Source organism: Diabrotica undecimpunctata, unplaced genomic scaffold (genome assembly GCF_040954645.1).
Source record: "Diabrotica undecimpunctata isolate CICGRU unplaced genomic scaffold, icDiaUnde3 ctg00000310.1, whole genome shotgun sequence".
Lineage (NCBI taxonomy): Eukaryota > Metazoa > Arthropoda > Insecta > Coleoptera > Chrysomelidae > Diabrotica > Diabrotica undecimpunctata.
Genome location: NW_027311893.1, coordinates 259,908 through 285,234, shown reverse-complemented (window position 1 = coordinate 285,234; position 25,327 = coordinate 259,908). Strand labels below are relative to the sequence as shown.

At 30.8% G+C, this 25,327-nt stretch overlaps 1 protein-coding gene across 1 annotated transcript; it reads left to right on the top strand.

Moving 5' to 3' along the window:
- Positions 1-8,546: 8,546 nt before the first annotated feature.
- On the top strand, positions 8,547-17,330 carry LOC140431162 (uncharacterized). The gene is made up of 2 exons (XM_072519074.1): positions 8,547-9,386; positions 16,830-17,330. Exons 1-2 carry the CDS (start codon positions 8,613-8,615, stop codon positions 17,256-17,258), a joined length of 1,203 nt encoding a protein of 400 aa, XP_072375175.1. The 5' UTR covers positions 8,547-8,612; the 3' UTR covers positions 17,259-17,330.
- The last annotated feature ends 7,997 nt before the right edge of the window (positions 17,331-25,327 follow it).

The window sequence follows — 25,327 nt, the reverse complement described above, 5'->3', positions numbered from 1 at the left end:
ATACACTGACGATGGACTTTTTAGTCCGAAAAGCTTCTGTGATGTAATCCGAAAGGGTCTTCTAAATTATATACCTTTTATAAAGGATTTTAAATAAAACTTTTGTGATTCATGATATACAGCCAACTACAGGAATTTTATTTTCCTTGTGAATATAAATAGTGTTTGATATTTGCTAACAACATTTTTAGCCAGTCGTATCTTACAGAAAATTCAATTATCGCTATTTTATTTTATTAGGACTTTATTCCAAAATGAATCGTTGTAAAGTTATAAGATAAGCAAGGAAAGTAGAAAAAATAATGTTTGTAGTAATTTTTAAAAAAATTTTATTAACACTCCTGAGAGATTTGAGAGGGTCCTGCAAAAATCAGAATTCCACCTCACATGTCCTCCTCACAAAAAAGAACCGCTCTGGTCTACTATACTTTTCTATCTTCCTAGTCTTGTGAAACTTCTTGATGTTACTTGCGTTTATTTAATTTACTATAGATGCGTAGAAATCAACTTTACAAAGCAGAAAGGTTGAGATTTAATTGTAATGAAGGTTCTCTGCCATCCGCTTATTTCGACCTTCTTTGGTCTCCTCAGAGCGCCAAGTGCAAAAGCTCTGAATTCAAAAAAAATCTTTTCCGTCACAAAAGTATAACTATAATAATAATTATATATTACGTTACAACGCCACCTAATAACAAAATTAGTAGAAATCCGAAGATTTTTTACTTGGTGAAAATAGAATACAAATACTTGTCTACTGCGCTGTTTGCAAAATATAAAGCAGACATATTAATAAATTTATCGACAAGGGGAATCTACAATTTGCATTCTACGACCTGTCACCCACCATGGCAAATATCCTTCGCAAATTAGTTTATACTACTCTAAACATGAGTAAATAAACAAAGCAGAAAGAAGGTTGAGATTTAGTTTTAATTCAGGGCCTCTGCCATCCGCTTATACGTATTTCGACCTTCTTAGATCTCCTCAGAGAGACATATGCAGAAGCTATATAGTAATTAGTAGAAAACTTCAATTGTGGTTTATTAACTCTTTCACTGGGAACTGGAATAAACTTGGATCAGTCAAGTGGTAAACATTTTTTAAGCAATTAGTTATTTTTACTAGTATAGCATAAAAATAATAATAATCACTATTATTTTAGATATATCTAACCGACTGTAAGTGCGAATGTAAAAAAAAACTCGGATCCGCGTCGTGAACACTGAGGTAGTACTGGTTTCTAAACATGCTCAAAGACGCGGTTCCGCGTTTTTAATTGTGTAGAAAAAAATTTACTGCATTTTCAGAAAATCCAAATTATTATTACAAACTAACAAATTATTGCGAATTATTATAAAATTTAGTGATATAAAGCAAAGCACTCTCCAATGCAAAGCCCAGGCCTATCTTAACATTTGGTACACTCGTACACCCTCGTACACAGTATCTCGTCTAACATTTTTTGTTGCACAAAAACTAGGAAATATTTTTCTTTTAGTTTTACCTTTTGCATATTTTAATGGTATTTGAGTTGGAATATGTTGGCGACTATCTTCTGTTTTGGATGTTACAGCTGTTTTGTTGATTAGTTGTGAAATTATTTTTAAACGAAAGTCGTAAAGTGGCATTGTCTTTCCCAAGAATTTAACAAATAAACAATATCCGTTAAAAACCATTACTTGACATATATGTATGAATAGCCTTTTGGACCATTTCACATTTTTCCTTTTACACGAAGAATAACCAAGCATCTGATCTTTACGATCAACGCCGCCCATATACTTATTATATTCTAAAATTGGTAAAGGTTTTGCTAAATTTTTACCCCTTATGTTTTCGAATACGTTCATTTTGTTTTTGAATTCTGTGGACTCTTATTGGACTCTTATCTCTCCATTTTCCAACTAAAATATCCTTCTATGGAATATGTCTATCAAATATGTGAAGCGCTCCTAGAGCAAAACATTGGTATGAACATTAACGGAGAGTTAATTAACAATATACGATACGCTGATGACACGCTAATATTAACAGATAACCTAGCAAATTTACAGTTTTTTATTTTATTTACAGTTTTAAGAGTAACAAATCAAGATGTTCTGCTGAAGATGGGGAAGGAATGCGAAGTCATAAAAACCATACAAACGAAAAAACTGGAATATCTGGGCCACATAATGAGAGGAGAAAAGTACTCTCTACTTAGACTCATAATCCAAGGAAAAATCTCGGGAAAGAGAAATGTGGGACGTAGGAGGATTTCCTGGTTGCGAAATTTAAGGGAGTGGTATGGGTGCAGTTCAATACAGTTGTTGAGAGCTGCAGCCAACAAAGTAAAGATTGCTGTGATGGTAGCCAACCTCCGATAGGAGACGGTACTGCAAGAAGAAGAAGGTTTCCATGTTCCCAAGTGGAGCAGTAACCCTAGAAATACTTTCAGTGCAGAAACTGCCATTGGTTTCCATCTTGTTATTTGAGATTGTTCATCACGTGGAGTCAAAAATATTTGTTTGGCATGTTTATTTGTTTCATTCACAATCAAGTTAAAAACTCTCATCTGAAATGAGAAAAAAATAATCAATTGAAGTATTTTTTTCTGACCTTTCAGTTTTCTAGCCCTGAAAAAATTAAAAATTTTCAGGTTAGGTTCATCATTGTCCACTTAAATTTACGTTTTTGCCTATACCAACTTCTTCATTATTAGATTGATGTTAATCAATATTTTTTCCGTCATAATCGTTGTCAGCTAGAAAAACAATCACAAATTATAAGATAACTCGTCGCTCTGGTCGTCTTCTTGGGCCTCTACAAGTTTTTCCTCACTATCTTAGTGTGTAAGTAAATATTCAAGTTCTTCGTTTGTGAGACATTTTCATATTTCGTGAGCGTATTTCCAGTAAGAAATTTTGGTTATTTAGCACGTGAACTTCCCGACTGATCGTCATCGGCCATTTTGAACTAACAGGAATACTCTCCCCAACATTATGCTCATTTTAGTAACGTAAAATGGTTTAGCTATATGCTCCCGAAATATGAAATAGACCACTTAAGTGCTCACCGCAGTGGCGGCTCGTGGCTTTAGAAACAGAGTCGGCAGGGTTTTTTTGTCTCTTCAAATAGGTATGCAATCATCAAAGGAGACTTTTTGTTTTTTTTTGTTTTTTGTTTTTTTCTTATAAATTTTAAACCTAAACATGTTTATAAATTAACTCTAGTCTACGTTGTTTGGAAGTAGCGAAATGGATTATAACGTAATCGTAAAAATTATTAGAGTTTTTGAGAGATTTTAAAGTTTTTTTTTCTATTGATATTTGAGACAAGCTTGACATTCTCTCTTGTTTCATGGTGTTTGGACAATACGTTTTGATTCTATTGAGGCAAGAGAAATCCCCTTCATTTGAGGCAGAAGTTGATGGTAATGAGAGAATTAATGACAATAATTTATTGATTTCGATAACAGTTTGTTATGATGAATTGCAATATAGAAAATTATACATATTTTGTAACTTATCCCACTTTCGGAAAATATTTGGATCAGCATAAATATAAAACTTTTAACTCATTTTCTAATTTTATTTAATAAAAAATGATGGATAATTTTTAATTAACTTTCCTAATAGATATCTTGAATATTCTTTAGCGTAACTTTAAAATTTTGAATCGTTAAAAAGGTCAAAAATTTGCAAATCTTCAAAATTCGAAGAACGAGAATCTATTTGCATAATAATAGTATCCAAAATTTCAAAATGTATTCGTTTTTCGAGATTACTATCCCTACGAAAATTAATGGTTTTACACGTATCCTGCAAAACTAAATTATTATATGCCAATGACAATGAGTAAATAAAGCTTGCGGTGCAATAGTTTTAACTTTTGCCTGAAGACCATTCAATTTACCGGACCATACGGTAGCGCCGTCATAAGTTTGCCCTGCCAATTTATTTTTGATATCAAAAATATATTCTGCCTAATGGCTGTTACTCACGTTTGTAAAACCTAAAAATCTCTCATAAATATTACCAAGTAACGCGTATAGAACAACAATTGATACTAATTGTGAATGACCTGATATATCAGTAGTTTCATCTTCTTCTTCTTCAAGTGCCATCTCCGAGGCGGAGGTCGGCAATCATCATAGCTATTCGGACTTTTGAGACGGCTGCTCTGAAAAGTTCATTTGATGTACATCCGTACCACTCTCTCAGGTTGCGCAGCCATGACATTCTACGCCTCCCTATGATTCTCTTTCCTTGGATCTTTCCCTGTATGATCAGTTGGAGCAAGATGTATTTCTCTCCACGTGTAATATGTCCGAGATATTCTAATTTTCTTGTTTTTTTTGAATTTAAGATAAGTTAAGTTTCATCTACTTCTAGCGAAAAGTAAATGGTTTCCTGAATCTCATATTCAACGTTAGTCAAAATATAACTAAATGATTCTATTAATTAATTTATATCAATTAACCCGGCGACTGTGTGGTGAAATTTTCTGACAGGAGCTGTGTGTTGGGGTAATTATCACCCCATTTTTTTTTATTTATAAAATTGAGGAAATATTTTATTTTTACATGCAACCTTAAGATTTTAAATCATGGTTATATTGTTATATAATATTTTTTAAAGATAAATCATTTAAAAAATTTCCGTTAAAAATTCAACGATTTAAAAATATACTAAAATTTAGTTTATATTTAAACCACTACTACAATTTTTGTTACCAAAATTTTTATTAGAGATATAGAATAAAAAAAAATACAAATTTTATAAAAAGTAATTAGGAACTTTTGCTTAAATAGCACAATTAACAATTATGTGCACATTTAGAACAAAAATATACACAATGTTCAAGACAAAGAAAAATGTCACATTTCACACATTTTTTTGGCACTTTCTGTCCTTTCCACGGGGACACACACCACATCTGAATGTTATTCGTTGCTTCTTGTTTGGAGGTCCTTGAGAGTCCTCTTCGCCATCATTTCTTTTTAGTTTGGCTCTTATGTCTGATGGTATTCTTTGATTGTTACCTTTTTTTTCAATATATGGTTTAATTAGTGCCAAACCAAGTTCTTTTAAAAAAAATCTGCGTTTTAGTTTTTCAGTTGGCTTGTTATTTTGATAAATAACATAACTATTTATTCCTGCATTATTAAGCAGTGAAAAAAAAATTGTTAGAGGCCATCGCTTGCTATTACGAGACACATTATATAACGCAGACATTTTGTCAACCATATCTACGCCACCTTTTGTGTGATTATAAAAGTCTATAATCTCAGGTTTATTTGATTTGTGGTCAAATTCTGTATCATGATGAAGTGAAGAAGCTACTAACACTATTTTATTTTTTTTTTCGGGACAAAGGACACCAAAGAAATGTCTTTTTTAAATCCGAAAATTGCGTGGTTTTCAGCTCTGTTTTTGGAATTCAAAAAGATTGTCGGTATTTCCCTCTTGTTTTTCGAATAGTTCCAACAGATGTTAACCGATGTTCATTAAGCAAATGTTTTATTAGCGGTATGCTGGTAAACCAGTTGTCGAATGTAATGTTGCGGTTAGTACCACGGATTGGATTTACAAGCCTGTTTATTACATCAAACGGTCTATTACTAAATTGAAAAGGTCATTTAGGCTGTGAGCCAACATATACCTCTAAATTTAAAATGTAGAATGTTTTGGCATCCACTAAGGCAAATATTTTAACTCCATATTTGGACGGCTTATTGGGGATATATTGCCGAAAAGAACAACGTCCTCGAAAAGATTCTAATTTTTCATCGATCGTCAAGTATTGACTAGGAATAAAATATTATTGACAATTGGATACAAATGGATCAAAAACAGCTCGTATAGCTACCAGTTTATCTACTCTTTTTCGTTCTTCTCTATTCTCGATATTATCGAATCGTAGGCATTTTAAAAGTAATATAAATCTTTGCAGGGACATTGTTAGCCTGAAAATGTCAATCCCTGTTCCATCTGTAGCCCACGGATCCTCCAGATTTAACCTGTTGGCTTTATAAACGCCTGATAGATATAATAATCCGAAAACTGTACGAATTTCTTCTGCATCCGTAGACTTGGTGATATATTTATGTTGGTCATTATATTTCTGAGCGACTAAACTGATTTTTTTATTAGTGCAGTGGACAATATCTTCCACAATAATATTATCCATGAATAATTCCCAGCAAGAAATGGGCGACTTGCAATATTTTGCATTATTTCGGACACCGGGAAGTAAAGTTATTAAATTTTCTTGTCGTGTTCTAACCGATGTATTAGGACAGTTCTTTGCTCATTTTGTTTTCCCATCCCGTCCGATAAAAAACTTAGATTGCCTTACTTTATTATCCTCAAACTTATTGTTGTCTTGAGAGGAATCTTCCGATGATGATTGATTTTTCTGATTAGAACTTCCAGGCTGACAATTTTCCACTGATTGAAATTGGTTTTCTAAAACATCCTCACTGGGACGAAGGCTAACCTGCTGACTTTCATTTTCAGATTCGCTTTCTGATCCTAACTCTGATCCAGTTAATTCATCCTGCCAACGCTTCAAGAGAGCTTCTTGTTCTTTCTCCCAACTACACATATTTTTATATGTCTGAAATTAAAAATATCTAATCAATTTTCAATATTCCTACCAATTACATTATGTTTCTGTTAAAAAAAAATAAAGATAAATTGTGCTAGTATAAGAACTTACCTGTTAATAATTAACCGGTGTTGTGGGGTTAAAATTACCCAAAAACTAAATATTACTGCACTTCAACTGTGTGGTGGGGTTAAAATCACCCAAAAGTCCAAAGAACGCGACACCACTTGTTCAAATCTTATTTATATACTGAAATTTATGATGCAATACAAGATCTGTTATATTATGGGAAGGTACTCGTGGCGCCAGATGAATCTGGCGATGTTGCCACTATTTTAACAAGCGCTAATGAACGACGTGGGTGATTTTCACCCCACAACACAGTTGCCGGGTTAAACTACGTGAATCTGCGTAATTATTTTTTACAATTTCGTTATGTTTAATAGCATTTTCACGTTGGACATTATCTAATAAAACATAGATATTTTGTTTTCCAAATAAATCTAGCTATATGTATGATTTTTCGAAATATTATGTTTCTGTAAAGCCCTAAATAATTCTTTTAAATTATCGTAACCAGATTCACACCACCAATTTTGATGTTTGCCCTATTTGTCAAAAATAAAATGCAAGGCCAACAGAAAAGTTTGTTTTTTATTTCACTCCCGGTAAGCCATATAATCTATTATTTTCCTTACTCCGCACTAATATTTATAAGTCGGGACATTTTAGACAAAGGATGTCCCTTATTTTTAATATCAATTTGTTCTTTTTATTTTTTTTTGAATAGATGAAATTCCATTTTGCAAAATTTACAATATCAGATTTATCAGTGCCTACAGTTTCTAACATATCTTGCATTTTTTTAGGTTAATTTACCTGAATTTGTTTACAGTTTCATTAAAAAAAAACTTTAAATATATCAAAAAACCCTTTAACTATTTATGGCAACGATAACTTATCACAGTTTTACTTATAAAATTAAAGTAGTAAACTAGTAAAAAATTAAAACAAATTAATACAAAATGAATCGATCGATACGGTCTCAGGAAAGTCCTACCATTTAAGTGCGTACGGAGAGAAATGCATATTTGGTTGCCTATCGACTAATATTCCCAAAGAAACAAATGACATCAACTTACTACCCGCGATAATTAATTATTGAAATACTGATTAAATTAAATATTAAAAAAATCTCTAATATCTCCAAATGTATGGGTAGGCACAGCCGACCCTGACCGACCGCCACTGGCTCACCGTATACTGAAGTGTCATGATACTATAACAAACAGTATCATGCAGAAGTGTTAATTATGACAAAAACGCGGATCAGCGTCGTGAGCACTCAGCGATGGATCGGTAAAAGGTGGGACCGCGTTATGCGCAGTGATAGTGTTAAACCAATCGTTCTGTATTCCTTAGATTTTGAGTTTTCTGTAATCTATAATAAAAGTATCTAGCTATCAACCTAACCAAAGATTGTTTTGTAGACTTACCTAAAAGTTATAAATCCGTACAAATATGTTTGACCAAAACGTCTCCCCACCCCCTTGAGTGGTGAGTTTATCTTACCTGTACCGATAAGGATTGACGGTATAATTTTTTAAATACATTGTGTAAGTATTGGTTTATATGTGATTCATTCTGGGACAAATGATCCACTAAAATTTTCTCATAGGTTTTTAGTCTATAAGTATGGGCAGTGAGTGCGAATTTTTTGTACAAATAAAAAAATAAGTATTTCTCATTGAAATACATTGTATCCTAATAACAAACATTTATGTAAAAACGCAACATATATTTTTTTAATTTATGTCAATAAAAGTTTAGGTATGTTGTTAACCTTGTACGCCGAACCTAGGGCAAGAAGACGAATGTAATCGACTGTATTACATAATGACTTATTATTATATATAAGTGGATTCAGCTTAAATGATTGGAAATGAATTCAGTACAGATTTAGTTAATAGAAGCGGCAGTTGTGTGTGCTTGATTAACTGTATAAAATTTTTTTTATAAAAATGACAAACTTACCACAAGATGTGTGTCAATTGGTCGAAAAGTCATTAAACCAATCGTTGGACAATTTAGATGTAACTATACATGTAGGAAATAAAAAAGGTGAAGGATATATTGGAGAAATAATATTTGCGTCTTTCAAAAATAAAAAAACATTGAAAGAGGATCATCTTGTCATTAAAAAGGTGTTTTCGAGTGATAAAGAAGAAACAAGAGCTTTTTTATCGCGTTCGTATCTCAATGAAATTAACTTTTATATAAACATCTGGCCAGCTTTCAAAATATTTCAAAAATCGTTTATTTCGACAAAGCTTTTAGACGTAGTACCTAAATGTTATGGAACGTCATCTTTGAGTGGTAGTGAAAAAGTTATTTTAGAAAACTTAAAGTTTAGCAATTACGATGTACATCCGAAAAAAGTTGTAGTTAGTGATGCATTGTACGAAGAAATTTTTAAATTGTATGGCCAATTCCACGCAATATCTTTTGCAATGAAACATTATCAGCCAAAGGAGTATGAAAAACTGACAGAGCCTTTGCACAATAACTGGCTGGGATTCTTGAACACGGACCTTTGTACGAGGGGCATCATTGATACATTTAAGGCCCTGGAAAAAATTCTAGAATTAAGAAACGAAGACGATTTGTTGAGTAAAATTCAGCCATATGTCAAAAATGGTGTCAAAATATATGAAGAAGGTGTAAAATACAAGGGCGCTTATTCGGTTATTATTCATGGAGATTGTTGGAGTAATAATCTGATGATAAAGTATAATGTAAGTTAACAGTTTTTACAACCAGTAAGTATTTTAGATTTTAGAATTTTCAAACACATTATCCTTTCGAATTGTGTTTTCTCGTCTTACCACACTCTGAGCTGGATTAGTCCTTTTTCTCCTTGTTTTAATTACAATCTTAAAGTATTTGGTTAAAAATTTGCAAAAATTTAGGTTTAAAGTATGAACGTTTTACTTCGAACACTTTAATTAATGGTATTTGAGGAGTTGTATATACTTTTTGATAATTTTTGAAATTAGTACATCTTTTTGCATAGAGGTTATATTATATTTATTTAGCAGGTATAGATTTTTAAGGAAATTGTAGCTGTTCTGACAAATTTTTCAGATCTGTTTGCCGTGGTAGATCAGTCCACTGGTTGTTCCATTCAATACATCTGCTTACAGGTCTTGACAACTTCTGAACATTTGTCTCCAAGCTGCTCTATCCAGTAGTTTTTGTACCCAGTTCATTATTTCTAGTGTTCTTAAATTTCTTGTCTGTCTGTCTTCCTTTTGGTTTTCCCCTTCTGGTGTCCACTCGGTTAACCTTCTTTGTGCTGCGGTTTTTTAATTTCCTGAGAATATATCCATACCACATAATCCTCTGTACTTTTATTATTCTCACAATGTTTTCCCTGTTCAGTATTTAATGTTTTTCAGAATTCATTAATAATTTTTTTAATTTGGTTGTTTTTCTTTTTCTAAATATTCTAATAATTTTTCTTTTGTAGATATTTAAAATTTCTTCTTATTTACCAGTAAGACTGATAGTTTTTGGTGCGTATGTTGATGTTCATCTTAATATTATTGTATATCTTCTCAGTTTAATGTTTTCATTTAATTTTTTATCTTTTAATATATTTTCATTTCCATAGAACGCTGTTTACGATTATATTATTCTCTGTCGTATTTATGTTCTTCCATTATGTGTAGTACTATTCCAAGGTATTTAAGTGCTTTTACTTCTTTAAGGTAATTCTTATGGAAATTTTTTGAGTTTGTTCTTCCTGTTACAATGACTATTATGCTATTTTTGTTGCTGTTCCCTTTTGGTGTAAGAAGTTCGTAATTGTTGACCTTTTCAGTCTATCTAAAGCCTGTTTGTAATATATAAATAAATGTTATATGTGTCTCTACCCCATAGTCGTACCATTTTTCATTTATTTGTTACATGTGGATAGCGTCAGTCGTAGATTTTGCTCTTTCGTATCCTATCTGATATCCTACCAGCCTGTTTTTTAGAATTGTAGATAATATTTTATAGGTGATTTTCAATAATATGATGGCTCGGTGGTTTTTTCACTTAAAAAGATCCTCTTGCTAGTTACTGGCAACATTGTCTTATTCGTCGGACATCTTTTCGTTCATCCATATTCGTAAGGTGAGATCTTATACAGCTCCATTTTTAGTAATTTTGAATTTAAATAAACTATAAATAAATAATTCTTGAATAAAATTATTACTGTATAACGTTGAAATGTTGTTTTTTTTTATTTAATTAGAAAATCGCATCGACCAAATGCCCATTAGCGAAAAATTAATGGATTACATTAGGTACAATTACTGCATTACAATTTGGTTTATTAAATATTGTGGTCCTTATTAATGTCTTTCAAGAAATTCAGAGTATTGTTAAAGTTACAGTCTGCACCTAGATCTTCTAGAAGTGTTCCTGGTATCTTGTTGTTATTTCGCTGTTGATTGTAGAGGGGACATTCACATAGTATGTGCATTATCGTTAGTGTCGTATTACACGTTTCACATCGCGGCGGTTCGCACTTTTTAATTAAATAATCATGCGTTAACCTATTATGTCCAAGTCTGAGGCCGTTACTATTATTTCTTGGCTTCTTGACGTAGGTAACACATTCCATGTCTCTGTGCTGGGTTTCACTTGTTTTAATTTTGAATTCGACACATTCCATTTATTTTTCCACGCACTTAAGTTTGATTTTTTTTATGTAAGCTTTTATATCCGTTGATACCGATGTGTTTACGATTTCGGAAACGTCACTCACTATCGCGTCTTTCGCACTATGGTCAGCAGTTTCGTTGCCTTTTATTCCTATATGGGATGGGATCCAGATAAAATTTATCTCATTATGATTGATATAAGCCTGAAGAAGGACCGTTTTTATTTTTATTAAAAGCGGGTTTTTTTGATACAGTTGTCCGATGCTTTGTATGGCACTAAGTGAATCTGTTCAGATAATATATTTGCAGTTTGTTGTCAGATTGATTAGTTCTATGGCGCGATAGAGAGCATACAGTTCAGCTGTATATAATAGTACTAATATTAGATAGTTTGAATTTAAGGACCTTCTCTGGAGTTACTACAGACGCTCCCTCACCTTCGGATGATTTTGAACCATCAGTGTATATCTGGGTATGATTTTTATAACGACTAAGGATTTTTCTAAAATGGGAAATAATTAAATCATGATTAGTGAAATTTTTGTCAAATGACGTAAGTTCAAAGTTATATGATGGTATTTTTTGAATCCAAGGTGGATTATGGTCATATGTGTATGGAAGACATTCAGGTATGACAATATCAAACAGTTGCAAATGGTCTTTTATTCTTTTATAAAAAGGTTTAACAGAACGGTGATTTGCATTGAGATTTGGGAAATTATCAGTAAAAGTATTTCTATAGACAGGATTTTTTGCATTATCCTTAATTTTTGTTGCATACGTTAGACTAAGGTAAGCTCTTTTATTATTTAACGACAATTCATTTGCTTGGCAAAGTAAACTTTCAATCGGTGTTGTACAAAAGGCTCCCAGACATATTCTGAGTGCTGTGTTGTGAATAGTGTCGAGCTTTTTAAGTACTGATTTCGATGCTGAGTCGAAAGCTATAGCCGCGTAGTCTAGTTGCGATCGTATAATAGTTCTGTATATAATTAACAATATACCCAATTGTACACCCAATTCTTGTGTGCTAGAATTTTTAGTAATATTAATCTTCTGTAACATTTACATGTTAGATTATTGATATGTTCTTTCCAATTCAATTTCTGTCAAAAGTAACTCCGAGCAATTTTAGCGAATCTTTTTGTTGTAGTGATTGGTTGTATAGATATAATGGGATTGGTGTACTGACTTTGTTTTTAGAAAATACCATATATTTAGTTTTAGTTATTAAATAGATAAATCCAGTTTCCTGTTACATTTTTTAAATATCTAACAAGAAACTCTGTGCAAGTTGTGAGAGGTTCTTTAAGTTTTTGCTTTGACCAAATTTTACGAGATCGTTAGCATATAAGTGGCCTTTAAGTGGAAGGTTTAAATTTTGTAGAACATTATTTATGAAAATTATAAATAGCGCAGGACTTATAACAGATCCCTGAGGAATTCAATTTTCTAATTCCACTTTTGAAGACAAGTTACCATTTACTCTAACTTGCATATACCTTTTATATAAGATTTTTTTATAAGTGAAAGGCAGTGTCTTTTAATTTCTAAATCGTACAGTAATCTGATGATACGGTGGCGCCAAGCTGTATCAAAGGCTCTTTCAATGTCGAAGAATATTCCAATACATTTTTGATTAAGAGAGAAGGCTTCATGTACACTGCTTTCTAGGTCTATAATATTGTCTACAGTTGATCTATTTTGTCGGAAATGTTTGATAAAGTATTCGAAATTTTTTGACAATTTTGTTGTTGTACTGGCTAAAAGTAAATAATAAATTCGAGTTTAATCGATTCCAATATTAAAAATACTTATTTATAAATATATTTATTAATTTATCTTGACAAACAAATATACGGATATACAGGGTGATTGATTACTGTGATATAACTCGGTAGGTCCACTATAATAATAGATAGCAATAAAAGGTAATGACCAAAAACTGTAGCCAACTGTGGGGTTTACATTACAAAATTGATTAGGGTTTCACAGGGTGTTTGATAAAATAGTGGCAGAACAAACTTTCTTTAAATGGAACACTCTATATTTTATTCCATATTTAAAATATTCTTTACTTCCTATCACAACAATATAAAGTTTTGTTATGTGATATAGGGCATTTATAAAGTTGTAACCAATTTTCTATGAAAATGGTAAGAAGTTCAATAACAATGATCCATTGCTGCCATATTTTGTTATTGATCGTCAAAATTTTTAAAAATAATTGATATTTCTAATTTTTTTTTATATCGAATACAGAATGTCCAAAGGCGAGTACATTCTTTTATCCGTTAAAAGTTCCGTTAACATACTTTAATTTTTATTTTAATGTTCCCTATATCTAAAGTTATTATTTTTTGAGATATTTTCATTTTTCAAAGAAATTATTAACCCTCTCAGGACTGCAACTGTTTGCCCTTGCAATGCCATGCAGGCGGCGGTTTTTAGCGTGTCTTATGGACGGATGGCACATATATCATCCAAAAACAAAATGTTCGGATACATTTCCGCGGTCAGATAAATAAAAATTACTCAGTTCTCGGGAAGAACCGCGTTAAGAATTTAATACTCGACGTTTCGGCACCCATTTTGGAGCCATTTTCAAGATGGATACGGTTTCGTGGTATCGTGTTCTGTATAAATAAAAGAATTGTCAAACGGCACTGAGGTCTCAATCTGCCTACTCCACAGTGTCGAGCGACTCCATTTTTTTAAATTTTTTGGTAGAAAAGTGCATTTGTTTTAAATTTTCTTTAGTATGGTATATCTCGAAGCATGAAACCACACACAAACCTACATCACATTCTTTACACATGTATCTCGATACCTTTGTCCGTTTCTTTTGTATGCGAACTCACAACATATCTTCTGGAGGCAGTTTTTGTCCTTTCGGTGACTGAAACAAATGAAGAAAACTGCTTTTCCTTTAATCTAGATGTCACCGCTGACATGGATGTTGGTTTTTTTCACTTGTTATTCATATCTGAAATTAAAAAAACTATATTGAATGTAAATAACGATTGAAAAACCAAAACTTACCTTTTAAAAATCTAATGTATAAGACTCAGTTGAAACTTGGCAAGCGGCATTGGCATAGTCTGGTTGGTCAAAAACAGCATGGGCATTTAGTACACAGATATCTACTGTGTAAAAAAATATTTTTTTATACCATTTTGTGATCTTCTTCATGCAATCAATGCTACCTATCATCATATCCGAGCGGTCGATTGACCACATTTGTTTATTGTACTCAATAACACAATATAGTTTCCTTGCTGATTCTTAAGTAGCAGGATCAATCTTGTCAAGAAGAACCATTTTATTTTCATGCATTGTTGTTATCATCATAACATCTCTTCTACCTTTTAATTTAAACACCAAGCAAATGTCAGAATTTCTCCAATATACATTTTTCAATTTTTTTTGCAAAGAAGGCATATTATTATGAAGTCTTTTAGATCTAACAGTCTTACACGAATTTGTTTTATGTTCATACAAATAACATGACAAGAATAGACCGCTATAAAAATTGTCAATAAATAGTGAGTGGCCTTGGTTTAGATATCGTTTCATAAGCAGGGCCACAATATTTCCAGTGGCACGCAAACCTTTGATAGATTATTTGGTAGAATACGTATTCTTCCCAATATAAACAATAAAATCCAGAACAAAATCAGTCTCGCAGTCACATATAATATAAAGTTTTATACCAAAATCGTGGCGTTTGGTTTTTATGTACTGTTTAAAAAGGTTTTTTTCCTTAAACAATATCATACTCTTATCAATAATGAGGTTTCCAGAGGGATAGAATTGTGACTTAAATCTTTCTTTTATTTGTGTCAAAACCTCCTTTATTTTATACAAGCAATCTCCAGCTTCTGCATGTTCATTGTTAGAGAAATGCAAATATTTTATAATTTGTAAATATCTGTTTCTTGACTTTTTTTGCTAAAAACTTATTTAAATAAAGATTTTTTTATTTTTATCATTTTTTTGCATAGCGTACCTGTGAGTTTGATAAATTATATATGTGGCTGTATCTTCGTTAAAAATTTACAAAAAATAATCTATTGTCTTTGGTTCTTCCGTTAAGTTTATCATATCCTGTACTCCGCTTTGAATATCATCAAATTTATGTAACTTGGGGACGAATTGATTTTTTTCCCACTTATATATACATTATATATATGTATATGTATATATATATATGTTTTGGATGGGTTGGAGTCAATAAAAGGGGCTATTGGTTAACTATTTATTATCTCAAGCTTTCAATAATTATCACTTTTGCTAATACAAACCATTTCCACAAAAGTCCTTTTGAATTTATTACTTTCACTACATAAAATTTTAATGTTATCAAAATCCGTAATATGGTCTTTACTGATTACATGCTCTGCCAAAGCACAAGATGGTTTTTTAATTCTGCAATCACTTTTGTGAGATAATAATTTAAACAAAAGATCAGAAATTCAAAATTTATGCAAAATTTATAATTATATTATTTCTTTATAATTTATATATGAAACTTGTGAAATATCACATTTTGATTTAATTTTCCATATATCTGTTACATTTTTTCAGACATCTATCAATGGTGAATAAATCTTCTTCTTTTTTGTTACTAAACAAAAAAGAATTTTTAAGCACAATTTTATTTTTGGCAATATAATTGTCAAAAATAAAAATTTTTAAGTTGGCATTTATGACATTATTTATAAATTCGATTGTTTTTGTTTTAAGAAAATAGTGTTCAGCAGTGTGTAATGTAGTTCAACTCTGTAAGATATTTTGTCTTTTTTAGCAGCTCTTGATAATAATTGTAAACACAATTGAAAGCTTGAGATAATAAATAGTTAACCAATAGCCCCTTTTATTGACTCCGACCCATCCAGTATGTTTAAATAAATGTTTAAATATAAATGTGACTGACTGATCGAGAATGCTCGATATTGTTGTAGTTTTTAATATACTAAAAACTTGCGACCTGTCGCACAGCACTGCTTTTAGCTGGTTTGATATAATATTTTCGTTGAACTGGCAACGTTGCCTTAGAAATTAGAATGACACATGTGAACAGCTCAACTTACACAACTTGAAAAACACGATTTTCGGTTATAAGAGTTGTACCAGTTTTTTATGACGCGAACGGTACATGCGGTTTGTCAAAAATTATGAATTTCAAAAATATTTAAAAGAGTTTAGATGTGTCCTAAGCTATTTTATTTTTTTTTTAATTGCTGTTTCAAGAAATTAGATAAGCAGGTTCACATCAATTATCAGGTTATGTAGTACTTAGTTATATTTATTTTAAATTACTTGTATGGGAGTGACTAACTAACGAAAGGAGGAAGACTTATTCCAATTCTTGCTTTAATTTTATTTTGTTTATAAAATATAATAATAGTTTTTGTTTATAATAATGGTTAATTATGTAAATAAATAACCAGATAATTATTAACTATACAAATTAAATTATTACTTGTTTTTTGCAATCTTACTGTTTATCCTTGCCTTTTTTAGAGCTTAAAGAAAATAGAAGATATAAAGTTTATAGATTACCAAATGTGTATGTCAGCCTGTCCAGTGTATGATCTATCCTACAGTTTTTATTCCGGAGCAAGCAAAGAATCATTAAACAACTGGGAAAAGTATTTAAAAATATACCATAACTCATTGGAGAAATCCTTAAAGGAGTATAACCTGAAAGTTGATGATATATTTCCATACACAGAGTTAGTAAAGGAGTGGAAAAACAATGTACAATTTGGATTTATTATGAGTCTAATGATATGGGGTGCTAAGTTCGTTCAAGAGGATGATATCCGCGATTTGGATGTAACCGAAGGTGATGTAGATTTACGACATCTTAGTGAAGCAGAAGGCTATCAACAGGCTGTATTTAATTTAGTTAAACATTTTGATAAAAACGGATTTTTGGTTTCTTCTTAGTAGCTTTTTTTTAACAGTTTTTATATAAAAATAATTGTATACCATAATCCTATGTGATATTTTTAAACTAAATGTAAAATTGTATATAATTAAAAAATATGGAAGAATATTGTTTTTTTTTTCTAATAATAACCGGCAATCTACGATATTTTTTGCAATTAAATACGATGTTAATGGGGAATACGAGGTTATAAAACAGGTGAAATATTGTAAAAAAAATATAAATTTTTTTATTGTTTATTTAAAAAAAAATTGGTTGATTCATATTTAAATCACTTCGCAATTGCAATACATACTACGAAAAATTAATTATTGTGGAATTCTGAAAAGCAGTTGTCCTTGTTAAAATATAATGCTGTCTAGCACTTTTTACACACAGCGTAAATGTAGGCATGGCGGTGGGGCAACCAAGTTAATTGTTGTGTTATTCCATTTGGGAAAATGGTTTTATTTGTCCACACTAATATCCAATGAAGACGGAGATGAGGTGTTAGGCTTTATTTTATTAATTTTAATTACTTTCTGTATATCCTTTCGCTGTTCCGGAAGTATATTGACACAACTGTAATATTTTGAAAAATGACTTTATTGTATTAGAGGAATCAAAACTGCATTTTCTATATATTGGTAAATGCTCATAATTGTACTTACAAAATCCTCTGTATTGCCGAAATTAGTAAGGATTTACAAATATTAGGATTTACAAATATAGATCTTATCAACTTGAAAAAAGAACTCAAGAACAAGAAGATTTAGTATTATTGTTAAAACTAAAAAATACTAGGTAATTCAATTTTGCAACATGTACCGCCATCTATCACTAAAATATTAAATTATATTAAAACATCAACAAAAAATACAAATTCTAGAAAAAGTGAATATAAAATAAACGAGCAGAAAATTGTCTTGGCTAACGAACCTGAAAAAAAAACCTGAACAAAATATTGGTTCAAATACAAAACCGATAGGAGTTCCGAAAGGAATTCCCCAACACAAAATAAAATAAATAAATACAACAAACCGATTTTCGGTAGCAAAATTTCTTCTAATTTTAATACACTCCCTTGGCGGGGGATCTGCACGTTTCACGTGTCGCGTCGGTTGCGATATGAGTTCAAATGATTTGAAGAATTTGTTAAAAGAAACTGCGCCTGAAATATGTTTTGATTGTGAGGAATGGAATAGAACTGATAAGCAAGCATCTTATAAAGTGTCCTTTCCTTTAGAAAGTCTAGACAATGTATACAACACATCTATATGGCCCAGTGGATCCGTTGTAAGAAGATTCAAATTCATTAAAAATTTTCGGGAAAGAACGCAGTCAGCAGACAATTCATAACTTTGACTACAGCTACAGATGTGCCTACAGCAGAGACACGGGAAGAAAACTCCTTTGTAATCAAACATATCGGGACTTTACAAAACCGTAGTAAAAATGTAGCAGTCCGCACAAATGGAAACAATCTAGATCGAGACGTAGGAATTTTAGAAATTGCTGAAAAACTAATTCATATTTTGAATAGCGAAAGCCTGGTGAGTATGTTCCACGTTAATGTTCAATGTTTAGCAAATAAAGTACAAATGATAGAGTTATTTTTGTTGGAATTTACCTTCGATGTTGTTTGTTTCTCAGAGCACTGGTAGAGTGAAGCAAATCTCCGATACATAAACATCGATGGGTATTTACTTGCTAGTAGTTTCTGTAGGAAAAATAAAAAGAACGGTGGTACTGTAATATATGTTAAAAATACTTTAAAATTCGAAGCTATTAACTGTGATAATCATAAATGTGTTGCTTGTGTGAGTCCATTTCAAAAGGTAAAAGAAATAATAAATTAGACTTACAATCAATTTAATTTAACTAATCAGACGACCGGTTTCGCTTTCTACAATATGCAAAGCATCTTCAGGTCACGATACAAAGCTAAATAAATGCTGAAAATAATAAACCAATATTAGGGTGTTGTCTAATAAAGATAAAATAAAGATAGATGATATAAATTACAGTAATTATGCCAATATTACATGTCTTTATTTTTTCAAAATGAATAAGATGTTTAAGCAGACAAGGTAAGACCCACAAATTGGTAAAATAGTCTATTAAACTGTAATGAATTAATAAATAAACAAATAAATAAAACATTACTTACATGCCGGTACTCTATTAATTGATGGTTGAAAGAACATGGTTCAAACTATCTTGTATTGTTGATTGGAGAACTCAAGTCAACTATTGTAATTGTTTAACAGTAAACAGGGAAGTTCTTGAGGAGACAGATTTTATCCAATGAAGTAGAGATAGGTGAAATGTAATTGTTTGTTTGATGAAAGTAATGTTCTATACCATTAAGTTCTTTAAAAGTTATTTATATTTATTTTGGAGATATATTTATGAAATGTGTGTTATTTATTGAGATTTTTATTTTTGTTTTGGAAGGTGACAGTTGTAAGACAATGAATAAGAATAGATGTACAAATTGTGTGGGTGTGCAATTAGATTAGCTTGTAATTATCAAATTTCTTTGATAGAGTTATCTTGTAATATGTGGCAAATGGATGTAAAGTTCACTATATAAAGTTAAAAATTAAAATTGAGACACTTTAAGACATCTCTTACTTGGAGACAATGAAGACAATGTAGTTCTTCCAAATCCTCCCCCTTTTTAAATTTAATGTCTGTTTCGTCCCCCCGTTTTTTAAGTGTTTTTAAGTGTTTTCTGTGTGTCTTAAAGTGTCTCAATTTTAATTTTTAACTTTATATAGTGAACTTTACATCCATTTGCCACATATTACAAGATAACTCTATCAAAGAAATTTGATAATTACAAGCTAATCTAATTGCACACCCACACAATTTGTACATCTATTCTTATTCATTGTCTTACAACTGTCACCTTCCAAAACAAAAATAAAAATCTCAATAAATAACACACATTTCATAAATATATCTCCAAAATAAATATAAATAAATTTTAAAGAACTTAATGGTATAGAACATTACTTTCATCAAAGCAACAATTACATTTGACCTATCTCTACTTCATTGGATAAAATCTGTCTTCTCAAGAACTTTCCTGTTTACTGTTAAACAATTACAATAGTTGACTTGAGTTCTCCAATCAACAATACAAGATAGTTTGAACCATGTTCTTTCAACCATCAATTAATAGAGTACCGGAATATAAGTAATGTTTTATTTATTTGTTTATTTATTAATTCATTACAGTTTAATAGACTATTTTACCAATTTGTGGGTCTTACCTTGTCTGCTTAAACATCTTATTCATTTTGAAAAACCAAAGACATGTAATATTGGCATAATTACTGTAATTTATATAATTTATATCATCTATCTTTATTTTATCTTTATTAGACAACACCCTAATATGGGTTTATTATTTTCAGCATTTATTTAGCTTTGTATCGTGACCTGAAGATGCTTTGCATATTGTAGAAAGCGAAACCGGTCGTCTGATTAGTTAAATTAAATTGATTGTCAGTAAGTCTAATTTATTATTTCTTTTACCTTGTTAACTGTGATAAATTTAATAAAGAACAAACAACTGAATTTTGTGGAATTGTTCTACAAGATATTAACACGGTTGTATTGGCAGTGTATCTCTCTCTCTTGTCGTTTCCTCATTGCTGAGGATCGTGATTTCCTACAATGATTTCCTGTCAATTCTCTCCATCTCTTGCGATTTTGGGCTGCTCTCATGGACTCGGAAAACGTCTCTCCAGTGGCTTTCTGTACTTGATCTGACCATCGGATAGGTGAGCGTCCTCTGCCTCTTCGTCCTTCTACGTTTCCGCACACAATTAGTCTTTCTAGTGTATAGATTGAGTAAATGTAACGATTTTAAATCTTTTTTTTTTACAAATTTCGAAAATTTATTAGGTTCCATTATAAGGCCAAATTTAAAAGTAATAGTTTTGGGAGATTTTAATATTAATTTTATTGCAAAAACGGCAAATACTAGTGAGCTGACTTCTATAATATCATCATTTGGAATAAAACAAACAATTCATGACTATACTAGAATTACTGATACACTGCCACTTGTATAGACAATATTATGACAAATGTTGAAGAAGATCAGTTTTGAGCAAATGTTCTTGAACCTCGTTTCTCTGATTATCGTGGCCAGTATATCAGTATAAGCTTAACATCAGTTCAGAAAAAGTCAAGTGTTTGTACTAAAGCCTTTACGCAGAAGGGTATCTTAAAAATGCGGAACTTTTTATCCGTGTTAGACTGGAACATTTTTAACTATAATCTTGATGTAAATTACCTAGCAAAATTTCTAATAGATAATTATAATCTTGCAGTATCGCAATATTTTCCACTAAAAAACTGGTTATCAAAGACAAAAGATGACCGGTAAACTGGACTGGTCATAAAAGATATGAGAAATCATTTGCAAACATATAAAATACGTGCTGATTCTACTAAAAACCCATAACATTACAGCGAACATAAAAGATATAAAAGTCATTACAATGCTGAGTTGAAAAGAACGAAAAAGCTGACATATGATCAATTGATATTAACTTCAAAGAGTAGATCCAAGACGTGTTGAAAGGTAATTGACTATGAGCGAAATAAAACAAATGGTTTACATAAGTCAACAACCAACATATCTTGTGACTCTTTCAATAACTTTTTTGTTGAAATTGCCGAGAATATTATAAAATCCCTTCCAAATACACCAGACGACATAATTTTGAACTATCAAAAATTTCCAGCTCCATTGAATTCATTTTTTCTATCTCCAACCAATCAACAAGAAGTATCCACAGTTATAAAAACATTAAAAAATTCAAATTGTTTGGATACAAATGAACTAAACGTATTTTTTATCAAAAGCACCAGTGAAATAATTACTAAACCTTTAACACATCTCATTAATAGTATTTTTTCAATCGGAATATTCCCAACTTCATTTAAAAACTTCAAGATTGTTCCTATTTTTAAAAAGGGCGATCATGACCTTGTAGACAATTATAGACCAATTTCCATCGTTTCGACATTCAGTAAAATGATCGAAAAATTTTTGAAAGAGTGTCTTATATCTTACTTCGAAACAAATAACTTACTAGTTCACAATATGGGTTTAGAAAGGATCGTTCCACAACACATACACTTTTAGATGTAATGAGTGCCATAGTTGATGGCCTTGAGATGGCCGAAGTTTCTTAGTTTTGTTGTGTTAAATGTAGACGATGATGTTGATGGTTTATTAGATATTTCCTCTGAAATTGATCCTTGCTCCAGTCTAACAACATTAGCTTCTACTGTCTCTAAAACTTTATGTGTATTATTTTCTGCGACAGAAGACATCACTTCATCGTCACTATTATCTAGCACATCTTTACTAATTTCATGGTTATTTTCACTCTCATAAAATGTACTATGTTTTCAATGTAATCAAATAATTCATCTTTATGAGACATTATATGTATATTGTTTTCTACGACAGAAGAAATGACGTCATCGTTACTATTATCTGGCACATCTTCATCAATTTTATGTTCATCTTTACTCTCATAAAATGTGATATGTTTTCAATATAATCAAATAATTCATTTTCATCAGACATGATATGTATATTGTTTTGTGCGACAGAAGAAACCACTTCATCGTCACTATTATCTAGCACATCTTCATTAATTTCATGTTCATTTTCACTCTCATAAAATATGATGGCCTCTAAATCCACGTATTCTGATCCTTTTTTTATCTGTAAATGACATCTAAAAATAAAAAAAAAATGTCACCAGAATATAAAAAACATCAAATTTGTTCAATAATATATATGTTTTCTCAAATTTAAATCATCGTCATTCTAGCCATTAATATCTTGAAAGATGTGTTGTGGTTCATCATTGAGCGTTAACAGCATATAATTATATGTTTAAATATTACTTTCAATATTAATTTTATCTGACAAAATAATTAGTAAGTACACTTAAATATGATTGAAAAAGAAAATTCACCTTACCTTGGTTTAAACTGAGGCAATTATTTGATCTCGTAACAGGAAAAAATGTTCAGAAGACTCACACTCAAAATGAACTGTCAATTTCGTCGATAAAACAGATTGAAAAGAACAATGTTTTTTTGTCAAATAAAACTGGTGCCGATTTTTAGAAAAGTATTAGGAACGAAATTCTTAGATGTATTCGTAATTTTATTAGTGGGTAAGTTTTTCTTTTCGTGCTCCACTTATATTATCGAGTTTCTCATCCAAACCATCAGCGCTTACTTAGTAAATTAATTTTAATAAAAATAATTAGAAGACAAGCAACGCATGTTCCGATTAGATATAAATTTTTATTTAATGTCAGTTAAATAATTATAATTTTTTATATCTATTTTTTATGATGAAATTACCAATTGTTCAATAATTATTAATGTAACAAATTAATCATTTGTATCTCTTTTATACGATATCAGCCAAAACAAACAGTATAACAATTTAAAATTTTTAGAGCAAAAACATTGTTTTTGCAGGCTATAGTTTTTGCAATGGAGTATTATTTACAGTCACATGGATTTTAATGAATTAACGGAAAAAAATTAAAAGTAGTAGAAAAAAATATCAGTTATACCTTAGCGAAAGCTCAAAAAAAAAGACAAAATACAATAATATAGTTACAAAAAATGCAATGATTTGCTTACGTAGGAATCATAAATATGACTGCCATCACTGCATATACAGGGTGGTCCTAAAGTAATTGTACAAACAGAAACCATAGATTCTGCACTTTAAAATATTACGATTTAAGCCAACTTGCTTTAATAAAATGTTGATATTAAGAATGATACAGGGTGTTAAAGTGGAAATTTAAAATTCTATTTTTCGCTATAACTTTTACGTTTGTAAATATTTTTGGACAAAAATTTATAATTGGACGCTCTTAAGTAGGATAAATTATAATTTTATACATAAATTAATGTAACTGATAGATGGCGCCACATATGCCACAGGTGTGGCATAGATTTGCGCCTAACTTTTTTGCTCTTAAAGTTACCTCTATTTGTGTTAAAAAATATTAAACATACATTATTTTTACGAAGAAAAGGTATACTTGTTAGTAACCTCAAAATTTAACCGTTTTCGAGATAATCGCATTTTATAAGTCAGCTGCCTCATAATTCTTAGTTGTGATATTTGTGCGGTAAAGCACTCAATACCTGTAGATAAAAATAATTCATAGTTTATTCTTATTAAAACAACTCAAAGATGATAACGTAACATTACAAAATTTTTGTTATGGCTGCTAAATGTCTTATTGGAGAAAATATTCTTCATCTTCTTCTTTAGGTGCCGTGTCCGTATTCAGACGTTGGCCGTCATTATGTATACAATTTCCCTTTTCTATCGCTTCTTCAATTTCTATACCTACTGGCGTTGTATTACTTTTTCCCTATTGTAAAATGCTGAAAAACCAAAATATATGGTTTATGTAAGATGGTACACCACCACATTCTAGAGAGAAGGCGTTGAGAACATAGTTAAATATACCCTTTCTGAACGTTGGATTGGACGTGGCAGTCATATTCCTTGGCAATGTGGTGAGATATTGATATAATTATTTAATTTATAAAAAAACCCAAAATAATACTTATTATTCATTACGTAAATTGTTGTTTACCCATTTTTATTAGGACAAATGGAAACTAAAGCACAGGTATGAAATAACACACGTGTCTTGTTTCATAATACTTTTGCTACAAATCTAACCTTAAAGACTCAGCATTTTTACAAAAACATCATCGTTGGCCTAATAACCGATATTGTTATAACTATAGTAAACACACAGGCAATTTAGTTCAGCATAATATTAGTTCGTTAGTTCATAATATTATCATCATTATCATAATATTCCATTTGTTCGATATGTAATTATAGTTACTCGTAAGCTTATATGCGTGTATATAAGTAACCAATGAATGAGATACATCACAGTTTAATACATTATTTAACCTTTGCGACATAATATACTATAAGATTTGGATATAGATTCGTCCATTATACATTATTGCCACCACGTAGCCCAGAATT